General features: G+C 31.6%; 4 protein-coding genes across 5 annotated transcripts; all 4 read right to left on the reverse strand.

Moving 5' to 3' along the window:
- Positions 1-2,888: 2,888 nt before the first annotated feature.
- On the reverse strand, positions 2,889-5,246 carry LOC146534685 (protein obstructor-E-like). The gene is made up of 5 exons (XM_085192943.1): positions 5,158-5,246; positions 4,931-5,051; positions 4,053-4,253; positions 3,382-3,451; positions 2,889-3,081 (listed from the first exon to the last, which is right to left on the reverse strand). The coding sequence occupies exons 1-5, from the start codon at positions 5,224-5,226 to the stop codon at positions 2,937-2,939; spliced, it is 606 nt and encodes a 201-aa protein (XP_085049069.1). The 5' UTR covers positions 5,227-5,246; the 3' UTR covers positions 2,889-2,936.
- A 2,422-nt stretch (positions 5,247-7,668) lies between these two features.
- On the reverse strand, positions 7,669-10,697 carry LOC146534686 (protein obstructor-E-like). Its single transcript, XM_085192942.1, has 6 exons — positions 10,551-10,697; positions 10,039-10,133; positions 9,663-9,783; positions 8,761-8,961; positions 8,134-8,203; positions 7,669-7,877 (listed from the first exon to the last, which is right to left on the reverse strand). The coding sequence occupies exons 1-6, from the start codon at positions 10,591-10,593 to the stop codon at positions 7,727-7,729; spliced, it is 681 nt and encodes a 226-aa protein (XP_085049068.1). The 5' UTR covers positions 10,594-10,697; the 3' UTR covers positions 7,669-7,726.
- Positions 10,698-13,587: 2,890 nt separating this feature from the next.
- Positions 13,588-15,224, reverse strand: LOC146534687 (protein obstructor-E-like). Of its 2 annotated transcripts, none has more exons than XM_085192945.1 (5): positions 15,102-15,224; positions 14,576-14,696; positions 14,146-14,346; positions 13,930-13,999; positions 13,588-13,826 (listed from the first exon to the last, which is right to left on the reverse strand). In XM_085192945.1, exons 2-5 carry the CDS (start codon positions 14,676-14,678, stop codon positions 13,673-13,675), a joined length of 528 nt encoding a protein of 175 aa, XP_085049071.1. In that variant the 5' UTR covers positions 14,679-14,696; positions 15,102-15,224; the 3' UTR covers positions 13,588-13,672. The 2 variants fall into 2 exon arrangements, with proteins under 2 accessions (XP_085049071.1, XP_085049070.1); XM_085192944.1 differs by lacking the exon at positions 15,102-15,224 and adding an exon at positions 14,901-14,986.
- Positions 15,225-15,341: 117 nt separating this feature from the next.
- LOC146534688 (protein obstructor-E-like) lies at positions 15,342-24,363 on the reverse strand. Its single transcript, XM_085192941.1, has 6 exons — positions 24,087-24,363; positions 22,289-22,578; positions 21,824-21,944; positions 19,948-20,142; positions 19,131-19,206; positions 15,342-15,824 (listed from the first exon to the last, which is right to left on the reverse strand). The coding sequence occupies exons 1-6, from the start codon at positions 24,124-24,126 to the stop codon at positions 15,512-15,514; spliced, it is 1,035 nt and encodes a 344-aa protein (XP_085049067.1). The 5' UTR covers positions 24,127-24,363; the 3' UTR covers positions 15,342-15,511.
- Between the last annotated feature and the right edge of the window lie 687 nt (positions 24,364-25,050).

A 25,050-nucleotide genomic window follows, 5' to 3' on the forward strand; every position in this document is an offset into this window, starting at 1 on the left:
CACACGAAATACAGGTATGGATAAAAATCGTGAAATTAAAAAAAAATCCTATGTCCAAACTGTTGAGGTACCTTGATTAATTTCTTAGGTGTGGGTTTGAAATATATTACCCTATTAGCGGACGCGCGCAGCTTCGCTTGCGTATTTAGGGGGAATTCTAATAACACATGAAACATGTGTTCAACGAAATATTTTTAAGAGTCTAAATATCAAATTTTATAAAAATCGGTGGCGATTTAAGAATTTTCCATACAAACTTTCAACCCCTATTTCACCCCTTCAGGGTTAAAATTTTTCAAAATCCCTTCTTAGTGGATGTCCAGATTACGAAAGTAAACATCTGTCCAAATTTCACGTTTCTACGCACAGCGGTTACGGCTGTGCGTGCGTCTTACCTCAGTCAGTGAGGACAAGTCCTTTTATATATATAGATATGCAGTTTCAATAAAAGAAGCGCTGCCTCATCCACTCTGTATATATAGATATGTTTAAAAATAATTGAAGTCGATATATTTAAAAAAAACAAATTTTACTGTGTACTAATACTGTATTATAAATTCGATGTGACGATGAATGTAATATTCTACTCATACAAAAACTACTGAACAGCTTTTGATGAAACTGTATAGTAGTATTAAATATATCAGAATAACTCATAAGCTATAATTTAGGTAAAGATTTTTTATAATTTGAACTTAATATATTTTTTTTAACTTCACACTGTATCCTGCACATAGCAGAGTAGGCAGAGGGAACTGGGAACTTAATGTTATAAACATTTAAAAGTTTGTAAGAATGGATGTTTGTTCTATTTTCACGCAAGTAATACTAAAGAGATTTTCATGAAACTTTACAGTAATATAGCTCATACATGAGAATAATCCATAGGTTATAATTTATATAAACATTTTGTATAATTTGACTATAATATAGCAATAACTTTAAGCAGCGTCTGGGTCGTTAATAAAACTAAAATCGTTGACACGCATCGAAATTTATTTAGTTAATTATTAATTCGTTTAGTTATCACTTCTAAAAAACTAAAGATCAGCTGGAACTTGGTAGAGAGCAGGTAAATGAAAAAATGTTTTTATGAAAATATATATATTTTTTTTGTATATTTGTATTTGCGGCCGTTTAGTCCTGTCGGTTAAGATGCCTGGAGTCTCGAAAATTGTAAGTGAAGCGAAAGTGAAAGATGAAGCTCAGAGGTACAAGCGTGTACTGTAAACACGACGGTTTTGGGTTCCATTTCCACTCGAGGAAATAAAACAATTAATATTTTGATTTCTTCATTCTTTTAACGGAATTCTTCCACTCAATACGCAATGCCTCCAGAATTCGGCTGAAAATGGAGAACGAAGTGTCTACGGTTTTCAGGAGATGCGGGTTCAAATCCAGCTACGTTAATTTTTTTATACGTTTTCTAAATAAATATTTTTCTTTCATAAGTACGAAATAACACTTTTTATAAATGGTCAAAATATTTAACCTACTTCTGTTGATAAATCTGTGTAGTTCTTTAATTCGAATACTATGAGCTTTATGTCAAATAGTGGCCATTATGGCGTAGTGGATCAGCTTCTGTTAGTAAATATGCACTATATACACTTATACACTCTTCTCCTTTTGATATTTTATGTCCTATGTTTTTATCAAAGGTTGCCTGTAAGAGATTGCTTGAAGCAATAAGGCCGCCTTTGCATACTTGTTCTTATTTATTTCTTTTCTGTACTATTTGTATTATTCCTTTTCTATTATATTAGTAAAAACTAAACTAAATATGACGGCTTTCATCAGAGAACCGCATAATTTTAAATTCCTTTTAGTCCTGCTTTTCTAGTATAGTTCTACCACTTTATAAGGCTAATTTATCAATGTTTTTGTTAATCCAATAAAGAAATTAATATGATGGTAGCATTTATATTTACAAGTTAAGTCGTTGTTAAAGGAGGTATCAAATAAAATAGAAACAATGTTTAGAACATAGTAGATTACATAAAAAATATAAATACAAGAAAGTCGCCATCATAACGTGGTATATAATATACGGCTGTGGCCTTTCATTAAAAATTATTATCTTTTGTTTATTATAATCAATATTCTTATTACATTTCTTATTGTATTAATTAGTATATCCATCCATCCATCCATCAGCCTTTTAAAATCCACAGCTGGACATAGGCCTCCCCCAATGGTCGCCACTCCATCGGGTCCTGCGGCCTTTGAATCCAGCGGTTTCCCGCTGTCTAATTAGTATATAATCTATATTCTACATATTATATAAAAGGACTTGTCCTCACTGACTGAGGTAAGACGCACGCACAGCCGTAACCGCTGTGCGTAGAAACGTGAAATTTAGACAGATGTTTACTTTTGTAATCTGGACATCCACTAAGAAGGGATTTTGAAAAATTTTAACCCTAAAGGGGTGAAATAGGGGTTCAAAGTTTGTATGGAAAAAAAATAAATCGGCACCGATTTTTATAAAATTTGAAATTTAGATTTTTAAAAGTATTTAATTGAACACGTGTTTCATCGTTTTCTAAAAATCTCCCCCTGAGGGTGCAAATAAGGGGTTGAAAGTTTGTATAGGTTTTTTTTTAAATCGTCACCAATTTTTATAAAATTTGAAATTCAGACTCTTAAACGTATATAATTAAACACATGTTTCATGGTTTTCTATAATTTTTCCCCTAAGGGTGCAAATAAAGGGTTCAAAGTTTGTATGGAAAAATCTTTAAATCGCCACCGATTTTTATAAAATTTTAAATTTAGACTCTTTAAAAATATTTCATTGAACACATGTTTCCTGGTTTATTAGAATTCACCCCTAAATAAGCAAGCGAAGCTGTGCGCGTCCGTTAGTATAACATAAAATTCAATAATAAAATTTAACATTATTTATTGATCTTCGACATTATAATTCTACATTTCTATTGATGCTTGATATGACACGCAACAAGATCAGCGTCCACGCAGCGACCGGAAGCAGCATCGAAGGCAAGTCCCATGTCGCAGGTGAGGAAGCGAGCCTTGCCTTCCATACAAGAGAAGAAACTAAGGCAGTCGCCGTCGTAACTGAAAAAAAAAATAATGTGAGTAAATTATAAGTATAATTAAAGGTTTTTGTTTATTATATTTTTTAAGTTCATCTTAATCAATTTTAAAAAATTGTGAAGACAATGCGTGTAAGGTGGCAGAATTCAACGCCACCCAATGCCTCCAGAGCGAAGAAATTAAAATATTAAATATTTTATTTCCTCGAGTGGGAATCGAACCTACAACCTATTAATCATTGGCCTTATGATATATAATAATAATAGTTAAAAATAAAATAAAGTATTTTTTAAAAATGTGAAAGGAATAAAAATTAAATACCTGTGGTTAGTCACAATCGGGTTGCCGCTTTCATCGACTGCGGCGGCTGGACATGTAAATCCGAGGAATTCTGCAATAATTGTACATGGCCATGTTTATATCAATATGGTAGAGAAAAAATACCCGGACAAGCGCGAGTCGGGCTCGCCCACCGAGGGTTCCGTACAAAACTTGAACTAACTGAAGCTTTAATACCAAATGATTTTAAGATTATTATTTTTTAGTATTTAACCACAAATGTATACTTTTTCTTTTTATAAATATATTTTTTCCTGAACTAGTACTATCTGTAGATGCTAGCTGCTAAATTTCATAATTCTATGTTATTCCGGAGTACCCTATTAATTTTAATTCCCTTTATAATGTCGAAATGCTAATATCTTTTTTTAATTAAATATAGAAGTATGTTTTTTATCAGGAAATCATGGGGCTGCAGTGCTAAGTATATGGTTTGCATTTCAACTCGATGTTTCCAAGCGTTCCTGAAATCCTGGGATAAAAAAGGGTCTTGACAGACAGACGGGCGGACATCAAAGTGGTCTTATAAGGGTTCCTTTTTGCGTTAAAAGGTACGGAACCCTAAAAATGAGTTTTAATAAGTGGAAAGTAATACCATGAAGAAGATATTAATTTAATATAAACTTTTAGCAAATCATATAAAAAAAACTTACGATTTGAGTTACAAATTGGGACATTTGCGGGCCAGTCGCACTGAGAAATTGCTGGGTTGAAGGCGAGACCAAGAGGACAGGTCATGTCAATAGCGGTGCCTTCAATGCAAATTATGTATTCTCCACAATCTCCGCCTTGGATCAATGGTGAAGGGAAGTATCCGTATTGCCGAGGGCAGTCAGCTGTTGGCTGCGGTGGACCTGGTGGCAGAAAATTTTTGTTCATTAATGTTAAATTACTTTTTTTACTTAATAAATTTGGAACATAACAAGAATTGTATATATTTAATTGTTAGTTAGTATGTCCCATGTTATATTCCACCACAGTTGCTTATTAGGGCTCCGTACTCTCATTTATTTATCTCAGACATGTTTGAAAAAATGCCTGAAAAAATTGTGCTTCTACATTTACTATAAAAAAAGATATGGCCGTTTATATAGCAAAAATGCGTATTTCGACACTGTAAAGAGAATCAAAATTTCTTCGGACCTTTCGATTGACCTAGAATTATGAAATTTGTCAGCTAGTATCTACAGGTAGTAATAGTTCAGGAAAAAATCTGAAAAGTATACATTTGGGGTTAATCCTAAAAATAATAAGCTTAAAAGGGGGCAAAATTTGACAAAGTTAAGCAAAGCTAAAATTTCAGAAAGCGCGAGACCTCCAATTTTTGTACGGAACCCTCAGTAGGCGAGCCTGACTCGCGCATAGTAGTTTAGCGCGGTAGTTTTTTAAGTGGTTACAAGTTTTATTGTATTTGTTTAATTTAAGGAAGTTAGTTTAAAATATTTTTAGGAATAAATATTTAATCGTGCATATGTACTACACTTAAGGATATAATAAATTTTCTATAGCATATAATATAAATATGACTCACGAGCTCGCGACCGCCCGCTGCATGGCACATCCATGGGATAGCTGCAAGGGTAGGCAGGGAATACTGCGGCTGTGTTGAAGTTTAGACCATCGGGGCAGACCTTTTGTGATTTAATATTTTCCTGAAAACCGATAAAAAAACTAAATATATATATTTTAAAATATTTCCAGATGTCTAATAATAAAAAAAATAACAATAATATTTTTTCATTTGCTAAGACAACTTACTCTACATTCAACGTAAGCGTCACAGCTTCCGTCAATAGCGAGGTACGCGTTACGACGAGGACAAGACATTGTTGGGTCGAGCCCGTCACCTTTGCCTGAAAATAAATGAAATATGTAAATAATAACATTAATAAATATATAAATGAAATTAAAATAAACAGAATTATTTATTTTTATTAAAAACGATTTATGATACACACTGTCTACTAAAGGCCGTCGTGGCGTAGTGGCTCAGGCCACTGAAATCTGAAACCGCGACGGTTGTGGTTTCGATTCCCACTGGGGGAAATTATTTCTTATAAAACTAATGTTAACTTAATCTGGTAATGTCTATAAAATATTTGCATAATCGAATATAGATTTTTTCTCTATTTTTATTATATTACAATTGCCTATATCGGTAGAACTAAATACTCTATAATATACTATAATATACTTACACAAGGCAACCACGACTGCCGAGAAAATCACTAAAAAATACATTTTCAGACTATACACTATTTCCACCTATTATTACTAAAGATAGAATGATACAAACATTGTTTTAGTTGACTGATTTATACTAAACTAGTTAATTAACCTAAACGAATATTAAATTAGAGGTAAGTCTTACCTCATTTAATGTTATATGGTAATTATTAAATATATTTTTTTTAGTATTATAGGTTGCGGTTAAAATATAGCTAGTAATAAATAATCATTACGTAATTATATGTTAATTCTTTTTCTTTTATTTTTCGGTCTTTTCTGTCTTATTTATATTAACGATCTGCCTTTTTATGTGAAGAACCTATGTGATATTGTACTTTTCGCGGATGATACCTCTTTAATATTTAAGGTTGACCGAAATAAAATAAACTATGACGAAGTGAATAGTGCATTATCACATATTCTTCGTTGGTTTGATGTTAATAATCTAATGTTAAATGCTAAAAAAACGAAATGCATCGAGTTTGCGATACCAAATGTAAAAAAAACATAATTTTAACCTAATAATTAAAGGAGAACCTCTTAATGTGTCGGAATCAGCTATTTTCTTAGGTGTTACTATAGATTCCAAACTCCAGTGGAACGCTCATCTGGAAGCACTTGCAGATAAACTCAGCTCTGCCGCGTTCGCAATTAAAAAGTAAGACAAATGACGGACGTTGAAACTGCCCGACTAGTCTACCATAGCTATTTCCATAATATTTAATCTTATGGAATGTTGCTATGGGGCAGTGCTTCAGACATAAATTCAATATTTATCCTCCAAAAAAGAGCCGTAAGATATATTTATAAACTAAGAGCGCGAGATTCTCTGCGAGATGTTTTCTAAGATGCAGGTATTCTTACAGTTGCTTCCCAATCTATATATATAAAAGGACTTGTCCTCACTGACTGAGGTAAGATGCACGCACAGCCGTAACCGCTGATGGTAGAAACGTGAAATTTGGACAGATGCTTACTGTCGTAATCTGGACATCCACTAAGAAGGGATTTTGAAAAATTTTAACCCTAAAGTTTGTATGGAAAAAAAATTAAATTTAGATTTTTAAAAGTATTTAATTGAATACGTGTTTCATCATTTTCTAGAATTCGCCCCCTAAAGGTGCATATAAGGGGTTGAAAGTCTGTATAGATTTTTTTTTAAATCGGCACCAATTTTTATAAAATTTGAAATTCAGACTCTTAAAAGTATTTAATTGAACACATGTTTCATGGTTTCATGGTCAAATAAGGGGTTGAAAGTTTGTATGGAAAAGTCTTTAAATCGCCACCGATTTTTATAAAATTAGAAAATTAGACTCATTGACCACATGTTTTATGGTTTATTAGAATTCACCCCCAAAATAAGCAAGCGGAGCTGCGCGCGTATGCTAGTTTATCTATATATATAAAATCGAAAGGTCACTCACTCATCACGAAATCTCAGAAACTACAAGTGCTAGGAATCTCAAATTTTGCATAGGAGTTACTTATAGGACGTAGGTGCTCGCTAAGAGGGGAATTTATATAATAAAATTCTGCAGTGTATTCTAGGTTTGCCTCTTCCAAAATTTTAAATATCAGTAAAAAAAAATCTAACAAGTAAAGCTTATTACACTGTTCAAGAATATTTAGAAGATAAACATGTATGGAATTAATGTCTATTGAATGAGATATAGGATAGCTGCCAGCTAATGTAATAGATTGTACCATTTATTTTAAAAAGAGCAACTGTTGAGCTTCTTGCCGGCTCTTCTCAGCAAAACTGCCTTCCGAACCGGTGGTAGCTTTTTGTTCATATGTTCATTCGACGATTCAAAAGTGCTTATTATAAGTTTATTTGAATAAAGAATATTTTGAATTTGAATTTGAATTCTTATTACATTTCTTATTGTATTAAATTAGTACATATATTCATCCATCCATCCATCCATCAGCCTTTTAAAATCCCCAAATGCTCGCCACTCCATCGGGTCCTACCGCCTTCGAATCCAGCGGGTTCCCGCTGTCTAATTAGTATATAATATAAAATAAAATTCAATATTAAAATTTAACATTATTTATTGATCTTCGACATTATAATTCTACATTTCTACTGAATCTATAAAGGAACAGCCTTGATATGACACGCAACAAGATCAGCGTCCACGCAGCGACCGGAAGCAGCATCGAAGGCAAGTCCCATGTCGCAGGAGAGAAGGCGAGCCTTGCCTTCCATACAAGAGAAGAAACTAAAGCAATCGCCGTCGTAACTGTAAAAAAAAAGAAATTAATTTGAGGAAATTATAAGTATAATTAAAAAGATTTTTTTGTTATACTTTTTAAGTTCATCTTCAAGTTCAAATTGTGAAGACAATGCGTCCCAATGAATCCAGAGCGAAGAAATTAAAATATTACATAGTTTATTTCCTCGAGTGGGAATCGAACCTACAACCTATTACCCTTAATTAATGAACAAAAATAAAATGTATATTTTTTAAAAATGTGAAAGGAATAAAAATGAAATACCTGTGGTTAGTCACAATCGGGTTGCCGCTTTCATCGACTGCGGCAGCTGGACATGTAAATCCGAGGAATTCTGCAATAATTGTACATAACCATGTTTATGTCAATATGATAAAGAAAAAATACCCGGACAAGCGCGAGTCGGGTTCCCCACCGAGGGTTCCGTACAAAAAATGGAGATCTCGCGCTTTTTCTAAAATTCAAGCTTATCTTAACTAGAGCCCTTTCATCTGATACCTCACTTGAACTAGCGGCTTTAATACCAAATGCCCCCTTTTAAAGTTATCATTTTTAGGATTTAACCACGAATGTATACTTTTCAGATTTTTTTACAAATTTGATCTAGTACTACCTGTAGATGCTAGCTGCTAAATTTCATAATTGTATGTTATTCCGGAGTACCCTATTATTTTTAATTCCCTTTATAATGTCGAAATGTCGAGTTTTTTGCGATATGAAACGCTATATCTTTTTTTAATTAAATATAGAAGTATGTCTTTTATCAGGTTTTCATTCATTCATTTAAAAGGTACGGAACCCTAAAAATGAATTTTAATAAGTGGAAAGTAATACCATGAAGAAGATATTAATTTAATATACATTTTTATCAAATCATATAAAAAAACTTACGATTTGAGTTACAAGTTGGGACATTTGCGGGCCAGTCGCACTGAGAAATTGCTGGGTTGAAGGCGAGACCAGGAGGACAGGTCATGTCAATAGCGCTGCCTTCAATGCATATTCTGTATTGTCCACAATCTCCGCCTTGGTTCAATGGTGAAGGGAAGTATCCGTATTGCCGAGGGCAGTCAGCTGTTGGCTGCGGTGGACCTGGTGGCAGAAAATTTTTGTTTGTTAATGTTAAATTACTTTTTTTACCCAATAAATTTGGAACATAACAAGAACTGTATATATTTAATTGTTAGTTAGTAAGTTCCAAGTTATATTCCACCACAGTTGCTTATTAGGGCTCCGTACTCTCATTTCCTTATCTCAGACATGATTGGAGATGAAATTTAAACCATACACTCAAATGATTCCTGAAAAAATTGTACTTCTACATTTACTATAAAAAAAGATATGGACGTTTATATTGCAAAAAAATGGTATTTCGACACTGTAAAGAAAATCAAAATTAATAGGGACCTTTCGGTTGACCTAGAATTACGAATTATGGCACCTAGCATCTACAGGTAGTACTAGTTCAGGAAAAAATCTGAAAAGTATATATTTATGGTTAAATCCTAATAAATAATAAGCTTAAAATGGGGGAATATTTGGTATTAATTTTGCTCTAGTTAAGCTAAGCTTGAATTTCAGAAAAAGCGCGAGACCTCCAATTTTTGTACGGAACCCTCGGTGGGCGAGCCTGACTCGCGCATGTCCGGTATTTTTTTAAGTGGTTACAAATTTTATTGTATTTGTTTAATTTAAGGAAGTTAGTTTAAAGTATTTTTAGGAATAAATATGTCTATCGTGCATGTGTACTACACATAAGGATATTATAAATTTTCTATAGCAGTATGACTCACGAGCTCGCGACCGCCCGCTGCATGGCACATCCATGGTATAACTGCAAGGGTAGTCAGGGAATACTGCGGCGGTGTTGAAGTTTAGACCATCAGGGCAGACCATTTGTGATTGAATATTTTCCTGAAAAAAAAATAATAATAATACAAATAAAAAATACAATATTTTTAGAAAATATTAATATAGACGCCAGACGTGGCCTAGGAGCACATAGTGTGACTGTAAAGTGGAACTGTTCGATCACACAAAGTGGGGAACAAAGTGTCTTAACACTATGTTCTCTCTGTCTATCGCAGTGTGCAGGATTCAACGTGAAACTGATTAATTTTGATTTAATTTAATTAATATATTCTATTACATTTGTTAGAAATTACTTACTCTACATTCAACGTAAGCGTCACAGCTTCCGTCAATAGCGAGGTACGCGTTACGACGAGGACAAGACATTGTTGGGTCCAAAACGACCCCGTTGCCTGCAAATAAACATAGAATTGTATTAATGACGTTAAAAAATATATAAATTAAAACAAACAAAATTGTTTATTTCTAAGACGGCCCTCGTCTTAGAAATAAACAATTTTGTTAAATTTTGTAAAGTCATAAATGGGGGCGTCGTGCACAGTGGCACAAGCGAGTGACTATAAACGTGATGGTTATGGATACGATTCCCACTCTGAGGAATCATTTATTAATATTTTTATCGCTCTGGTAACAAGGTTTCAATGCTTCATCCGGCGGAAACTGAATTCGGAAGCTTAAAAAAAATGCCTAAAAATATCTATATAATCAAACAAGGTTTTTAGTATTATTTTAGATTTTATTTTTATAATTTAAAATCCATTATAATGTAATCTAAAGGTGGAACTAAAAACTAAAACGACTGTACTTACACAAGGCAACCACGACTGCCGAGAAAATCACTAAAAAATACATTTTTAGAATATACACTACTTGCACCGATTATTACTAAAATTTGAATGATACAAACATTGTATTAGTTGACTGATTTATACTAAACTAGTTAATTAACCTAAACGAATATTAAATTAGAGGTATGTTTTACCTTATTTAAGGTAATATGGTAATTATTAAATATATATTTTTTTAATATTATAGGTTGCGGTTAAAATGTAGCTAATGATAAATAATCATTACGTAATTATATGTTGTTTCGCACAGATAATATTTAAGTATCTAGAGAATGTTTTAATAGAAACTAGAGTTGTTAAAAAACATAGAAATATTTTATTTTTAGAAAATAGATATGTATAAACTAGTCTTTCTTTCTATTTTCTCCGTATATGACCGATGGCAAAATTTTCGCTTTTCTTAGGTTTATTAATTTTTCTTCACATTTTTTTAAACTATGCTATTCGAAAGTAACAATTAAGAGGACTAATAATTAAGCTTAGTTAATTTAGTAAATTGTAGATGCAAAATTTGATATTAAAATTTGACATTTTGTGTACATTTTTTTGTTAAGATTTTGTATATAAGAATTTCGTTAAGATCATATGAGACTTAAAAAATTCGTCCTCGCATATATTTATAGAATTAAATGCCAAAGGATCAAAAAAATTACGTCATTCAATTATATTTAATTAAATCAGCTTCCCATTATATCAGCTCACGCAGGGTAGGCAGAGGGAAGCTAGTGTTGAAGACGTTGCCAAATCGAAGAAATTAAATTTCATTTCCTCGAATGGGGATCGAACCCACAACCAGTCGCTTTTACAGCTGTGCCCCTGCATCACGACTGGCCTAGTGATGTCATTAATTAACTATTAACTTCCATAATGAGTTAATAATGTTAAATTTTTCGGTTTACTTTTAATTTATTCTTGTCATTATCTAAGGCTTTATCTCATTAAGGTATACCGCTAGGGTAATAAAAATCCAGCCAAGAAGACGAACAAGTAAAATTAATATCTAATTAATTTCAGGCAAGAAGATTTCATTAAAAAATAATAGTTATTTCATTGGTATCCCTCAATAAAAGAATAATTAAATAATTCCTTAAAAGAAATAAAATGTTCAGATTTGTTTGGTTGCATTGACGGAAGAAAGACAGTAGGTCTTTCTTCACTCTCTGTTTCACTTTCCGTGTTGGGTGGCGAAGAAATAATTAATTCCCATGACTGGATATCGAATACACACATTATCAAACAAACGTTGTATAAACCCATTGAATTTTTTACAATGAATAATTATACCAGATAGAAAAAAAATTGTTAAGTGCGAGTCGGACGCGTCCTCCTAGGTTTCTGAAACGATTTCAGGATTGTAGGTCAACTGATCAAAATGTTATAGCCATGTGAAGTCAGTCAATTACAGTTATAAGTTTGTAATGTTTTTTTCTATGAAATACCTATATATATATAATTTTTATATAATTTTTATTTTTCGGATTTTTTCCTTTGTTTGTTGTAATTAAAGTTCCTTTTGAGATTCGGAATCCTAAAAAAAGGAACTTCTTTTTGAGATAAGGAACATAAAAATGACTAAATACTTCTTCATATTGAAGGATATTGAAGTACTCCATTAAATTATTTAACTATATTTATCGCTGTTAGATTGTTGACTTCTGCCACGCAACACGCGATGCCTCCAGAATTCGGCAGAAAGTGGGGAACGGAGTGTCTTAACACTAGGTTCCCTCTGCCTACCCTGCTGTGTACAGGATTTTTAACTTATCGCTGTTAGATATATTTCATTACAATATAAGTATATATGAAGCTTCGATGTCATAACTCATACGTTTTATATGTATGCAATAAACTTGTACGTGGACATTGTGCAAACTTTTATGTACTATTAAATTTAAAACCTCGCTTAATATTTATGACGTTTGCTTATTAATAGTTTCTAGTTATGAGCTTAAGGCGCCAGGCTAATGCCTGAATGAGAGACAATTATCTAAGGCTCTGCTTTTTATCGTTTCATATCATTATTTGTTCTATCTTTCCTAATTAACTGTTTCAAACGCCGTTTGTGAAAGGTAATAATTTATTTAATCGAACAATTATAATTGTCATTTAATGTATTGTACCTTTTTCCTTGCCTAAATATAAAATAAGTACCTAAATAATATAAATTTTGACGATGTCTTCAAGTTAGTTCCAGTTTAACTATCATTTTATCTTTAACTAGCGGACGCGCGCAGCTTCGCTTGCGTATTTAGGGGTGAATTCTATAAAACCACGAAACATGTGTTCAATTAAATATTTTTAAGAGTCTAAATTTCAAATTTTATAAAAATCGGTGGCGATTTAAAGATTTTTCCATACAAACTTTCAACCCCTTATTTGCACCCTTAGGGGGTGAATTCTAGAAAACCATAAAAAACATGTTCAATTAAATATTTTTAAGAGTCTAAATTTAAAATTTTATAATAATCCGTGGCGTTTTAAAGATTTCTCCATACACACTTTCAACCCCTTATTTGCACACTTAGGGGGAGAATTCTAGAAAACGATGAAACACGTATTCAATTAAATACTTTTAAAAATCTAAATTGCAAATTTTATAAAAATCGGTGCCGATTTAAATTTTTTTCCATACAAACTTTCAACCCCTATCTCACCCCTTTAGGGTTAAAATTTTTCAAAATCCCTTCTTAGTGGATGTCCAGATTACGAAAATAAACATCTGTCCAAATTTCACGTTTCTACGCACAGCGGTTACGGCTGTGCGTGCGTCTTACCTCAGTCAGTGAGGACAAGTCCTTTTATATATATAGATTACTATTTAAAATAGGAAGAGAAATCTTGTTTATTTATTAATACTTTATATTTTATTTTTTTATTCATTTAAATAATTTCATTTCTATTGAAACCTTTGTTAGAATTAAGACATCGTTTTTTTAAAGTATCGTTGTTCCTTTATAAGTGAATACATAAGAAAATTATTAAAAATAAAATACCTTAGTACGTATAACGACAAATCTTTATTAATATAATATCGATAGTACGAAAAAGGAAATATAAAGTTTAATACAAAATAACTATATTATTTATTCAAGAACGGCAGCGGGGCTGATGCAGACCACAGTGTCGGCGTCCTCGCAGCGACCGGTGGAGTCGTCGAAGGCGTACCCAGCATCACAAGAGAGCAGGCGAGGTAGGCCGTTTACACAAGAGAAGAAAGAGTAGCAGTCGTTTTCATATCTGAAAGTAAAATTATGTTTAGTATTTTTTTCTAGGAAAATAACTAGATGTCCTAAAGATTTTTTTTTAGTTTATACAGAGAAAATTATCATTTTCGACTTACTTGTGGTTTGTAACCATTGGGTTGCCTTCCTCATCTATAGCTGCAGGAGGGCATTTGTAACCCACATATTCTGAAAATTAAATTAAAGCACTTATTAATTAAGTTGACTATAACAATTATTTTTTTTTTGTTTATAAATAATTAGGAAATATATAGAAAACCGATATTAGTATATTTTTTGTTACTAAATATCCCTAAATATTAAATATACCATACCTTCAACGTTGCAGGAAGGCACGCGGTCGGGCCAGTCGCAACGGGCTGTAGTGGGATTGAAAGCTAAACCACTAGGGCAGTACATCTCACTGGATTTTCCACCATTACAGATCCTGTAGTGACCACAATCGCTTGCAGAAGCCAGAGGAGAGGGGAAGTATCCATACTGGTGAGGGCAGTCACTAGTTGGTACAGCTGGTTCTAAAAGAAATAAATAAAGTGTCTATATTAAATAGAATTAAATAAGTGGTATAGGAACGTTAGTAAAAGGATTTTACATTTTTGAAAATTGTTTTGTATTCTCTACTATATATTAAAATGTTATATTTTAAAACGTACGAGTACATATTGTTAAGGGGATTTAGCAGGTTTACACCCTAAGCCATATTATAATTAAAAATTGCTAGATTGTCTCAATGAATTAACTTACGGCTAACACCACGACCAGTGCAGACTACGTCTTGAGGATAACCACAAGGATACACAGGCCAGGGAGCTGAAGGATCGAAATGAAGTCCATCCGGGCATTGCATGTTCAATGCTTGGAAATCCTGAAAAGAAGATAAACGTTACAGAGATGTAGATATACCGACTAATAATTATTTAATAGCAGACATAAAGAAGCAACAAGCGTGTAAACGGGTAAACAGGACAGGTTCTCCCTTCCAATCCTCTCTGCCTATCCTGCTACAAGCAGGATACAGCGTGAAACCGAAGAAAATAATAATAATAAGGAATCTATTTAAAAAACTTACTAGACATTCGATATAAGAATCACATTGTCCATCCACTTTCAGATACATGTTTCGTGACTTACAAAGAGAGCTGCGCTCTCCTGCTTCAAGGCCTATTAAAAAAAATCATTTTTAACTTCCACACGAGAATTAAATTCCATTACTCTATTGACACTTTCATTATTTTATTATAATCAAATAAATAAAAAGAAAAATACTTACAGGAGGCCGAAATTAATAGAGCACTAAAACATATAAAGGCGAACATTTTCAAATATGTATTGTAGTACTAGCCGAAGAATAAAGCTGATTCGAATGATTACATTTCCAATGAATTTCGATTTTATACTTTAAACATAATTATTTTTAAACGAGCTAAAGTTAATAATTGATGCATATCTCTCTATTTGTGGCTAAAAATCGCTAAAATCATTAATTTAGAGGTTTGTGTAAGTAAAGACATTTCTTTTGGTAATGTTTTATTTAATGAATTTAATTATCATTATTAGTTTTTACATAAAGTGTTTAAAATGAAATTTTCAACGGTGATTCGATATGGCTTACATTAGATAGGTGATTGATATATACAAAATATTTTTACAAAAAGTTTTTTTTTATTATTAGATATTATTTTAAAACTCAGGACTTTGAGTTTCACTTCCATAGTATTCGTATAATTCAGGTTCACTGGTGGTTCCGGCATATTTGTACGATTCTTTGCGATTATATTTTAGTTTTTCATAAGCTTCTAACGCGAAAAGTCGTTGTTTCTCCGCTTCCCTCGATTTTGCAGCATTGTTGCGGAGCTCTTGAGGACAAGCTGATATTTCGTCAGCCGCGACGCAGGACTCGGTCAGGTCGTCGAAAGCGGAGAACCCTCCACACGAAAGGCGACGTGGTTTGCCGTTTATACAAATGAAATATATTTGACAATCGCTGGGAGACCTGTAACATAAAAATACCTATATGTAGATTTTCGTATTTATCTTAATTAACAGTCAAATCCAATAAACGTAACAATTTTGTCATTAAAATCTATAATTTTTTAATCGTTAAAATTAAGTAAAAATAAGAATCAGAAATAAAATTGTAACAAGTAAATTTCGTTGAATTTTTCAGTTTTATTACTAAAAAATTATATATTAATTTGTTTCATAACTGGTACTTAGGTACATTTATGAACCAAATTCGCCAATAGCACTAAAGGATTTGCATGAACAGATATTATGTATATCGTAAAAAATAAATTTCAAATTCAACTCATTGTAGAATTATTTAAAAAACGTGACAAGGACGTAGGTAGTATACCATTCCATACACTGGGGTATGGGTATGTCATGAATAATAATTTTAAAGTCTCATATCTTAAGCCAATTCTCGTAAGGTGTTTAAAATTATAGAGATGTATTTGTATTGTATATTTCTTATATTTTTTTCAAATGTTTTTTATAATCTTATTTTCGGCGGCATTATCGTCGTTTTATACCCTTAAACGCGAGCTGGGTGGCTACTTCCAATTACTTTCATGTCTAATTATACTGAGAAAATATTTTCTTATAAAATATTATAATCATTGAGGCCAGTCGTGGCGGAGGAGCACAAAGTGTGACTGAAGTGAGACGCGACTAGTTGTGGGTTCGGTTGTTATTCGAGGAAATTAAATATAAATATTTATTTAAATTTATATTTCCATTTCTTCGCTCTGCAATGCCTGATCACGCAATGCCTCCAATATTCCTCGAAAAGTGGGGAACGGAGTGTCTTACGTGACACTAGGATCCCTCTGCCTACCCTGCTGTGTGCTGGATACAGCGTAAAGATAATTTATTATTTTTTTATCAGCTTCACGCTGTATCCCGCACACAGCAGGCTAGGCACAGAATTTATTTATTTTTTTAATATATATTCTAATATGTGCACGTTCAACTAGCACCTCAATTGTTCGAAAGCTTCAATAATAAAAAAATTAAAAAAAGAATATCTCACGATTGTTATTACCAATGAAGATGTCCGCATTCGTGTTAAACATACGTTTTGGTATTTATGAATACAAAATTACATAATCCCAAGGTCTCATGGTTGACATTTAACCACAACTAACCTGACCGGTCATTAGGCAACCTGTTTCGACTGTCTTTTAGCACTAATACTATAATTGTAGGTAGAAATTTATTATTTCTTTACAACTATACTTAAAGACTAAAATTCTTAAAGATATTATTGAATAACTAAAAGTTATTTATATTATCATGACACAGTTGGGATATGTCTGATGTAAGGATTTTAAATCATCTTACGCTGGTTCCCACTTTGCTGGTTTCCAATTTATTATATTTTTCAGTTTCATCCTGTATACCGCATGTCGAAGAATAAGCAGTGGTAGCCTAGTGTTAAGACACTCCGCTTCCCACTTGCGGCCTTATTTTAAAGGCTTTGTGTGTTAAGTGGCGGAACTCAACGCTGTTGATTTAATATATGTATTCTCTTTAAATTGACTCTCCGCAAAATCCGCGAGATGCATAAAGATTGAAATAATAAGTATTATTTACATACAAATACTGTTTACAACCTTAGACATGAAGAAATGGGCACGCTTCTACCAAACTTATATGACTCGTTGTTTTTAGAGTTATGTAAACATTGAAACGATGCTGCAAGATTTATTGTAAATCTTGCTTGAAGTTTGTTGATTTATTAAATTCATGTGAGAAATCTCAAGGATGTTTAAGATTTAATGAGAAAATATCCACACTAACACCTTATTCGTATAAGTTGGATTATAAAATGGGTTAAGTACCACTTAACATATTTATTTATTCTCATAATAGAATTAATGGTAATGTCCTATCATGGATCTATAGAAATATAAGTTTTATATTTGTATGTTTTACATTTGTACAACTTTTGCATAACTGTAATAGGAAAATAGTCTAAAACGTATATTTAATTCCATACATTTCCATTTAGGACATATAAATTCACAAATGAGGATGGAAAATTATTTTTCGTATAAATTAATTAACATTTAAATTAGCGGGATTTGAACTCGAAGTTCTCGTTTACTGTCCCAGTGCTCTAACTACCAAACCATACCACGTAAAATTTTTTAAACGATTGTTATATCTTATTTATGTGGATAGCATCTCTGTAGTGAGACTGTAAATGTGGACGATTAAAAATATTAAAGATTTTATTTGTTTGAGGTATTCCTTGACTAGAGACCTTGAAAAGCGACTGGTTATGTGTTCGATCCCCACAGCAGGAAATGAAATATTTGAGCGAATTGAGCAGAGCGCTCTACTGGAGACTTTACACTCTTCGTCACCAATAGGCTCCCAAACGGTTTGACCGAAAATTTGCAACCATAGATATGACCACGTAGATGGTTTTAGGCGAAAAAAAAATCTAAAAATTAAAAAAAAAAAATTTCTTCGCTTCGCTCAACTCTATATACAATCTCTATATACTAAAAGTAATACAAAGAACATGGTGTCATCTCATTGTCGTCATTGGTCGTAACAAAAATAATGATGAAACCAAATTGTGAAATTTTTACATAAGTATTATATAATTTTAATGTATATACGAGTATCTATGAAGGAACTATTGCATATTTTAAACAAAAACACAAACAAATTTGATTATAAATAATATCTATTAATGTTATACTATAATTAAGTAATAAAGCCTTCTGGTATTGATTTTTTATGTAAATTTGTAGCTGGATCAAACTTCTACAAGGATATGCAGAGGCATTCATATATTTTAGAAGCTGGGTCCGTTCCAAATAGTTGTATAGTTTTATCAACATTAGTAAATGTATATACATAAAAATATTTTATTTAATGTTGCGATGTATTATAAAGGCACGTAAAAGCCCTTATAAGCACATATGTTCTTTAATATGACTCTCAAGGAATCAATGGACAATTTTAAGAAAATTTTATTTTTACAACAAACTAAAACAGCGTTAAGAAGCAGGTTATTAGCAATGTAAATTGTTGTATATATGTAAATGTTTTTTTATGTACTTATAGATAAATGTCATGGAAAAAGAAGATTGTGCTTGTAGTTAATGTTTTACTTAATATTTAGATTTCAACATCGAATTGAGTGAAGAATTATAATTGAATTTTTACTTAATTTGTTTTTTTTTTTAATAAATAGAAAATGATATTCAAAGGATGAACGAAATATGCCAAACATGTTAAAAGGTTGAAAATATAATAATGTAATTAATATATTTATTACCTGTAAGTCCTGTAACCAACTGGAGGGCCTAGTTCCTTCGAAATGGGAACTTCCGGGCAACGGAAACCAAGGAAAGCTGAAATTTTAAATGTATACATATATTTATAATTGTTATTAGAAAAAAATCAGGCTTAAAAATTTCTAGACGAAATTCTGTAAATATCGCCATAATATTATAATTAAATCATACATTTTTAATTTGAGCTTTTTCTATGTTCCACGCTGTATCCCGCACATAGCAAAGAAACCAGAGGGAACCTGGGAAGCTAGAACGCACTCCGTTCCCACTAAGATATGTAATAACAAAAATGTAAATGAAAAATTATTCAAAAACTGTGTTGAAGCCCGCATTTTTATTATTTCTATTCATATAATAATAATATGAGCAATGATGTCTATCCTTCACTATTTGTCATACTGATCGCTTATTAAGGCCAAAGTCATACTTATATTGCAAATAAAAGACACTACCACACATTAACATAACTTGCAATGGTCAATTGAATATATTTTTTAATTTATACGACTAGGTATTAGTAACTTAATTGTACATATTAATTGTCTTCTAGATACTACAAGTTTTATGTTAAGCGAAAAATATTATACACTACTAGAATAATATAATATAAAAATGCTTTGGTGACAAGGGAAAGCGCGGCGTTGAGTTCTGCCAATCATAACGCAATGCCTCCAAAATTTGGAAAAGGAGGATAAGAGTACCTTACACTCCGTTCCCCACTTTCAACACTAGGTTCCCCCTGACTACGCTGCTATATGTGAAATACAGCGAGAAGCTCATAAAAAGTTATACAATTACCTTCAGCATCACAGTCTTGGACTTCATCAGGCCATTCACAACGGTAAGAGTCTGAACTGAAAGCAAGTCCTTCAGGACACGTGAAGTCGTAGCCAACTCCGTTAACACAGTTCCTGAAACCACTGCAGTTACGCGCGTCTCCAGTCTTGAAGTAGCCGAACTGATGGGGGCAGTCTGCTGTTGGCTGTGCAGGTTCTATGTTTGAAAATTAAAAACGTTGATATAAAATTAATTGGCTTTTGAAATTTATTTTCAGTATAGAACTGAATATCCTCAGAATTGGTTCGATTCTTCTATTATAAAAATATTTTAAATGATTACGATACATTTGTTGCCCTTCAGAAGGTCTATAAGGTTTCTAGGAAGACGTAATATAGGAACAATGAGTATATAAGTAACAAATAAATAACCCGGCAACCGCGAATCATGTAATGTATGCACACAGATTAAATTACACCATTGTAGCGTAGTTGGCAAGTTCCTGATTGTGACGGCGATGCACGGCTTTGAACCCCCTCGGGGGAATATTCACATTTAATATTATTTCAAATTGCTCGGTCTGGATAAAGAAAGAGCAGAGAAAAAAAAGAATATTATAAAAGCGGAATCATCATTGCTAACATCGAATTCGCTTCAAATAGCCTAGCTAAGAATAAATACGAAGTTTGTAGTATTAGTGTAGTTTTTCTCAATAATTTACGATTGATTTAAGTTTTTGTGACAAAAAGGTTTTTATAACGTTATATTTGAAATTTTAAATATTTATGTACTTACATGTCCCCAATTACTTTGCATTGATTACAATTGGCTTCGCTTGTACTAAAATTCAATGACTAAATTTTTATAATTTTTATTTAATAAATACCACATTAGTTCATTATACTATCTAGTTATTTAATTACATTATTTTTATGATTGATATCAAAACTTAAAATATGCAACGTCTTAAGGTGATTCCAATTTATTATTCAAAGTTATTATAATTTAAAAAGAAGAAGAAGATTAATTTAAATAAATTATTAATTGATAATTTGTTGTAAATACCCAAGGCTTCTTCGAATCAGAAAGTAAATTATGAGGAACCAAACATCTCTTCAAGCCTGACCTTGACCAAATGTTACCTCAATAATAAATAAGCATATTTAAAAATGTTTATTTTATCTTAACGTCGTTTTTTGCTATAATTTTACTAGAACATTAATTTAATTATAACAGAAATTATATAAATAAATGGTAATAATACAATAAAAAGTTAAGATAATAAAGCACTTTAATGAATAATTTCAAAATTACTGTCAAGTTTTTCTATTGTAATGTTTCATCGAAATTAGTGTGGAATCATCAAATGTGTCATTGGATTTTAATAAGGTCACAAATTTATTATACTGTAAATAAGTAATTTAGGTAATTTAATTATGTTAATATTTCGAAATGTCTTTTAGTCATTTTTAAGGTTCTGTACTTCAGAAGATCCTTCAAGATACTTCAAGATTTGGTAGTTTATTTTTTTACCTGCCTGTCCATATAGCAAGACAATTTTCCTTAAGAACGCGCGGAAGTAATAAGTTAAATTAATTTTAAATATCCACGGCTTTAGTCTTAGTACTGGATATCGTAGAATTAAAAAAATTGGCGAGAAATAACTAACTTACAGTAAAAATACTAATATTTGTAGTTTATTTCGCACTTGGTTCATGAGTCCGCAAACTTAACTACCTATCAACTTTTCTAAGTGGTACTTCATGTTGACCTACAATCATGAAATTATTACGGAACCCTCCGTAGTCTGAAAAGAGAAATTTTCCAAGAACGAACTCTACCGGATTTATATTAATAATAAATGTAAATTTTCTGCTGTGACTCAAGAGTTACTTACGCAATGCTGAACGCGCGAGACAAGGTACGTCGATGGGGTACTGGCAGGGGTAAACGTTAAATTTCACATTGGGATTGTAGCGAAGACCGTCTGGACACTGCTTTTCTTCTGCTGTACCGTTCTGCAAGAAAATTTATATGATTATATAGGGAAAAGGGGTTTCTAATATATTTTATTAATTAGTTACTTTATAAGAAATAGCAACAAACACAAGGAATATTGGGGGTTGTTGATTAATAAATTTCAGGGAAATTACTCGTATAATTATAACGGTGTTTATAAATATTTAGTTTAAATTCATCGTCAACGTAGAATATTTGAAATAGATTCCATTACAGTTTCTATATTAAATATGTCAAAAATAAGCTCTATTTCTGTCAAGTCATAAAATAAACTTTTGTATTCTTTTTTTTTAAATATCTTATAATTTAATTTTATTTTCAATACAAAATATACACAACATACCAAACATTCGATGTATTTGTCACAGCTACCAGAAACAGCGTATCTTTCATTTTTTTCTCTACAGTTCTTATTTCCAACGGCTACAGGGGCGGATTCCTCGATGTACTGATCAGGGAGCACTTCGTAACGTCCTTTGCGTTCCTTAGATGCAACGGCGTTAAACGGACTGACAGTAGTACTACTATCTTCGAAGTATTCAAAGCTTGGATTTTCTAAGTCACTTTGACTCCCAACATCATAAGCTACAGTAGATCCTTGACTTCTGAATGAATTTCGAGCTTGTGCATATGCTGGAATATAAAAATATATATGCATTTTTCTTTTATTTTATTTATATTAATAATTAAATTTACCTACGTAATGCAATTCCTTAGTTAAATTTAATATTTTTTGGAAAATGATGGCAAAACGTCTTGATAAAAACAACTACAATTGCTCCTATTCTAATTAGCATTTACTAACTGGGTTCCGTATGGCATCATTTTAAATATATTTAACTTTTTAAAGTTCATTAACGTCTATAAAAGTTAATTCATATTCAGATTTTATGTCAATATTATAATTAGTAACGTAAATTAAACTTTATGGATGTTATACTGATGGATAGGTCACTTTGAATATTAATAGATGAGTTGACATGTAAATATTCATTTTTGGTCTATTTGTCCTTTAAGTTGTAGGTCATACATATCACACATGGTTAACTACATTTGTTTTTCCATGATATCTTATTTTGTATGGTGGTGGAACTGTAATAGGGCTAACGCTATGGAAATAAGTTCAAATCCCATACAGGGGCAACCATAAATTCGTTCTGGGATATGCAATTCTTCTGTGGATTCCACTTTTGAACCATAACTAGTATACTATTTCCTTAAGTATACCAATCCAAGGATGTATCATTTTTTTTTCTGGTCACAGTTTTTCTTTTACTCTTTTCTCTTATAAATCGTTGAAAATATTACTTTTTAAATACTTTTAATAGTTATTCAACGTCTATACATGTAAATAGTATTATAATATTTGCATTTCAGGTTTACGTTTTTTCGGTTGCGAAACCTTTTCGTTACTAGCCTTACCTGCTCTTCTTCGAAACCCGCTCCATTAGGACTTAGGTCATCTTTAATATAATTGTTTTGTAAAATAGTGTTTCTTTTTTTACTATAAAACTTAGTTATGTTGAAACGTTTTTTTTAATTACGGCTGTTTGTTGTGCATAAAGGTTCACACGCTATTATGTTCAAATGAGATATATCGCGGAAGATAGCTAATTAAAAATAATAATTATAATAATTGATTCTATATATTACAGGAGTCTAAGCATGCTTTTTACTTTTAATAAATATGAGAAAAGTAATTTTGTATTTTTATTTATTTTTCAATTATAACGACACATTATTGTTTAAAAAAAATCAAATATATTTTTACAAATGGACCGTTTATTTTGAGAGTGGTGTAAGTCCATTTTCTTTTGTTTCGAGAAAATTACAGATTAGTATGTCGATGATTATGCAATTTCATTTACCGTCCGATTTTAAGTTGTTCAAAACATGGGTTTTTTTTGAGAAATTAGACACGGACTAGTTATATATAAAAAAATTACATTAAATTTAGCATGAATTACGTGATAGCTCATTTTTCTCAAAAATGGACTTACACCACTTTCAAAATAAACGGTCCAAATATAAAACATTTAATGCAATTGTCACCCTATTTTAAAATAAATAAAAAATTGGAAAATAAATAACATAAGAATATTGTTATAAATTAATATAAATTTAAGTTTTAAAATACTTACCGACAGCAAGAATACACGCCAACACCAAAAGAGTCCTCATTTTCAACACAACACTACCGCACGAGGCCCACACTTCCAATGAGCAGCCGGAGATGAGCTGACTACTGACCTTGGGGACAGACCGTTGAGAAACTTGGACTCAGCCCCACCTTACATGACGAGGACTTCGTCATGTCCTACACCAGGTAGTAGGTGTATGTCGTACCTTATATATTTATATATATATATATACAAATTGTTTGTATGTTTGTTGTGTTGTTTTTACGTTTTTTATTGTAGATCGATTGAGTTTTTAGATACTTTACGAAATGCAAATTACGTTTACTTTTTCAACTAGTAAATATGCCAAAAATAGGCATCCTGTAAAAAAAATAAATAAGTGCCTAGAGAGTACAGTTAGTAGAGCCTATAATATACATGTACGTAAATAGGTATAAGTTATAGATTTTATTATTTACTTTTATTCTATTTTTACTATGACTTTATTATTTTTAGTGTTACACAATAGCAATTTCACTAAAACACGAATTTTAGGATAATAGTTCTCATATAATTTTAAAATCTCGTAAAATAATTAATGTAACGTTATAGAATTTTTTTTTAGAGTGAAATTTCAATTTTTTCTTAATGTATTGAGTAGGGAAGTAGAGCAAACTGAAGTAGGTTTAGTCACTCATTTTGTTCTTATTTAGTCACCTTTCATTGCCATATCTGGAGGAAAAAGGGGGAAATTAATCTAACTACTTATTGTTCTTTGTAAGGATTATAAAAAGTTAGTTTTATAATTCACATAGATATATTTATTAAATAAAAATAAAACGATATGTTTTCTCTAGTACGGTCAATGTATCATCCCTAAGCAATGCGAAACCTATAAATGAAACAAAGGTTAAGAATAAAATCACATAGATGAGTAATATATGTAAAATGACGACACTGTGGAATGAAAGGAATTTAAAAGTTG

Source organism: Heliconius melpomene, chromosome 11 (genome assembly GCF_056956725.1).
Source record: "Heliconius melpomene rosina isolate 202511_hmr_F chromosome 11, ASM5695672v1, whole genome shotgun sequence".
Taxonomy (NCBI): Eukaryota; Metazoa; Arthropoda; class Insecta; order Lepidoptera; family Nymphalidae; genus Heliconius; species Heliconius melpomene.

Coding starts and splice junctions, on each gene's coding strand:
- LOC146534685 (XM_085192943.1), bottom strand. CDS start 5,226: ATGTCTTGTCCTCGTCGTAACGCGTACCTCGCTATTGACGGAAGCTGT. Junction 3,452..4,052: donor CCCAATTTGTAACTCAAATC/GTAAGTTTTTTT, acceptor CAATTATTGCAG/AATTCCTCGGATTTACATGT. Junction 3,082..3,381: donor CCGATTGTGACTAACCACAG/GTATTTAATTTT, acceptor TTTTTTTTTCAG/TTACGACGGCGACTGCCTTA.
- LOC146534686 (XM_085192942.1), bottom strand. CDS start 10,593: ATGTATTTTTTAGTGATTTTCTCGGCAGTCGTGGTTGCCTTGT. Junction 10,134..10,550: donor GGCAGTCGTGGTTGCCTTGT/GTAAGTACAGTC, acceptor GTTTATTTGCAG/GCAACGGGGTCGTTTTGGAC. Junction 7,878..8,133: donor CCGATTGTGACTAACCACAG/GTATTTCATTTT, acceptor TTTTTTTTACAG/TTACGACGGCGATTGCTTTA.
- LOC146534687 (XM_085192944.1), bottom strand. CDS start 14,948: ATGTATCTGAAAGTGGATGGACAATGTGATTCTTATATCGAATGTCTA. Junction 14,000..14,145: donor GCCTTCCTGCAACGTTGAAG/GTATGGTATATT, acceptor TTTAATTTTCAG/AATATGTGGGTTACAAATGC. Junction 13,827..13,929: donor CCAATGGTTACAAACCACAA/GTAAGTCGAAAA, acceptor TTTTACTTTCAG/ATATGAAAACGACTGCTACT.
- LOC146534688 (XM_085192941.1), bottom strand. CDS start 24,126: ATGAGGACTCTTTTGGTGTTGGCGTGTATTCTTGCTGTCG. Junction 22,579..24,086: donor GGCGTGTATTCTTGCTGTCG/GTAAGTATTTTA, acceptor TTTATATTCCAG/CATATGCACAAGCTCGAAAT. Junction 20,143..21,823: donor TCTCGCGCGTTCAGCATTGC/GTAAGTAACTCT, acceptor TTTCAAACATAG/AACCTGCACAGCCAACAGCA.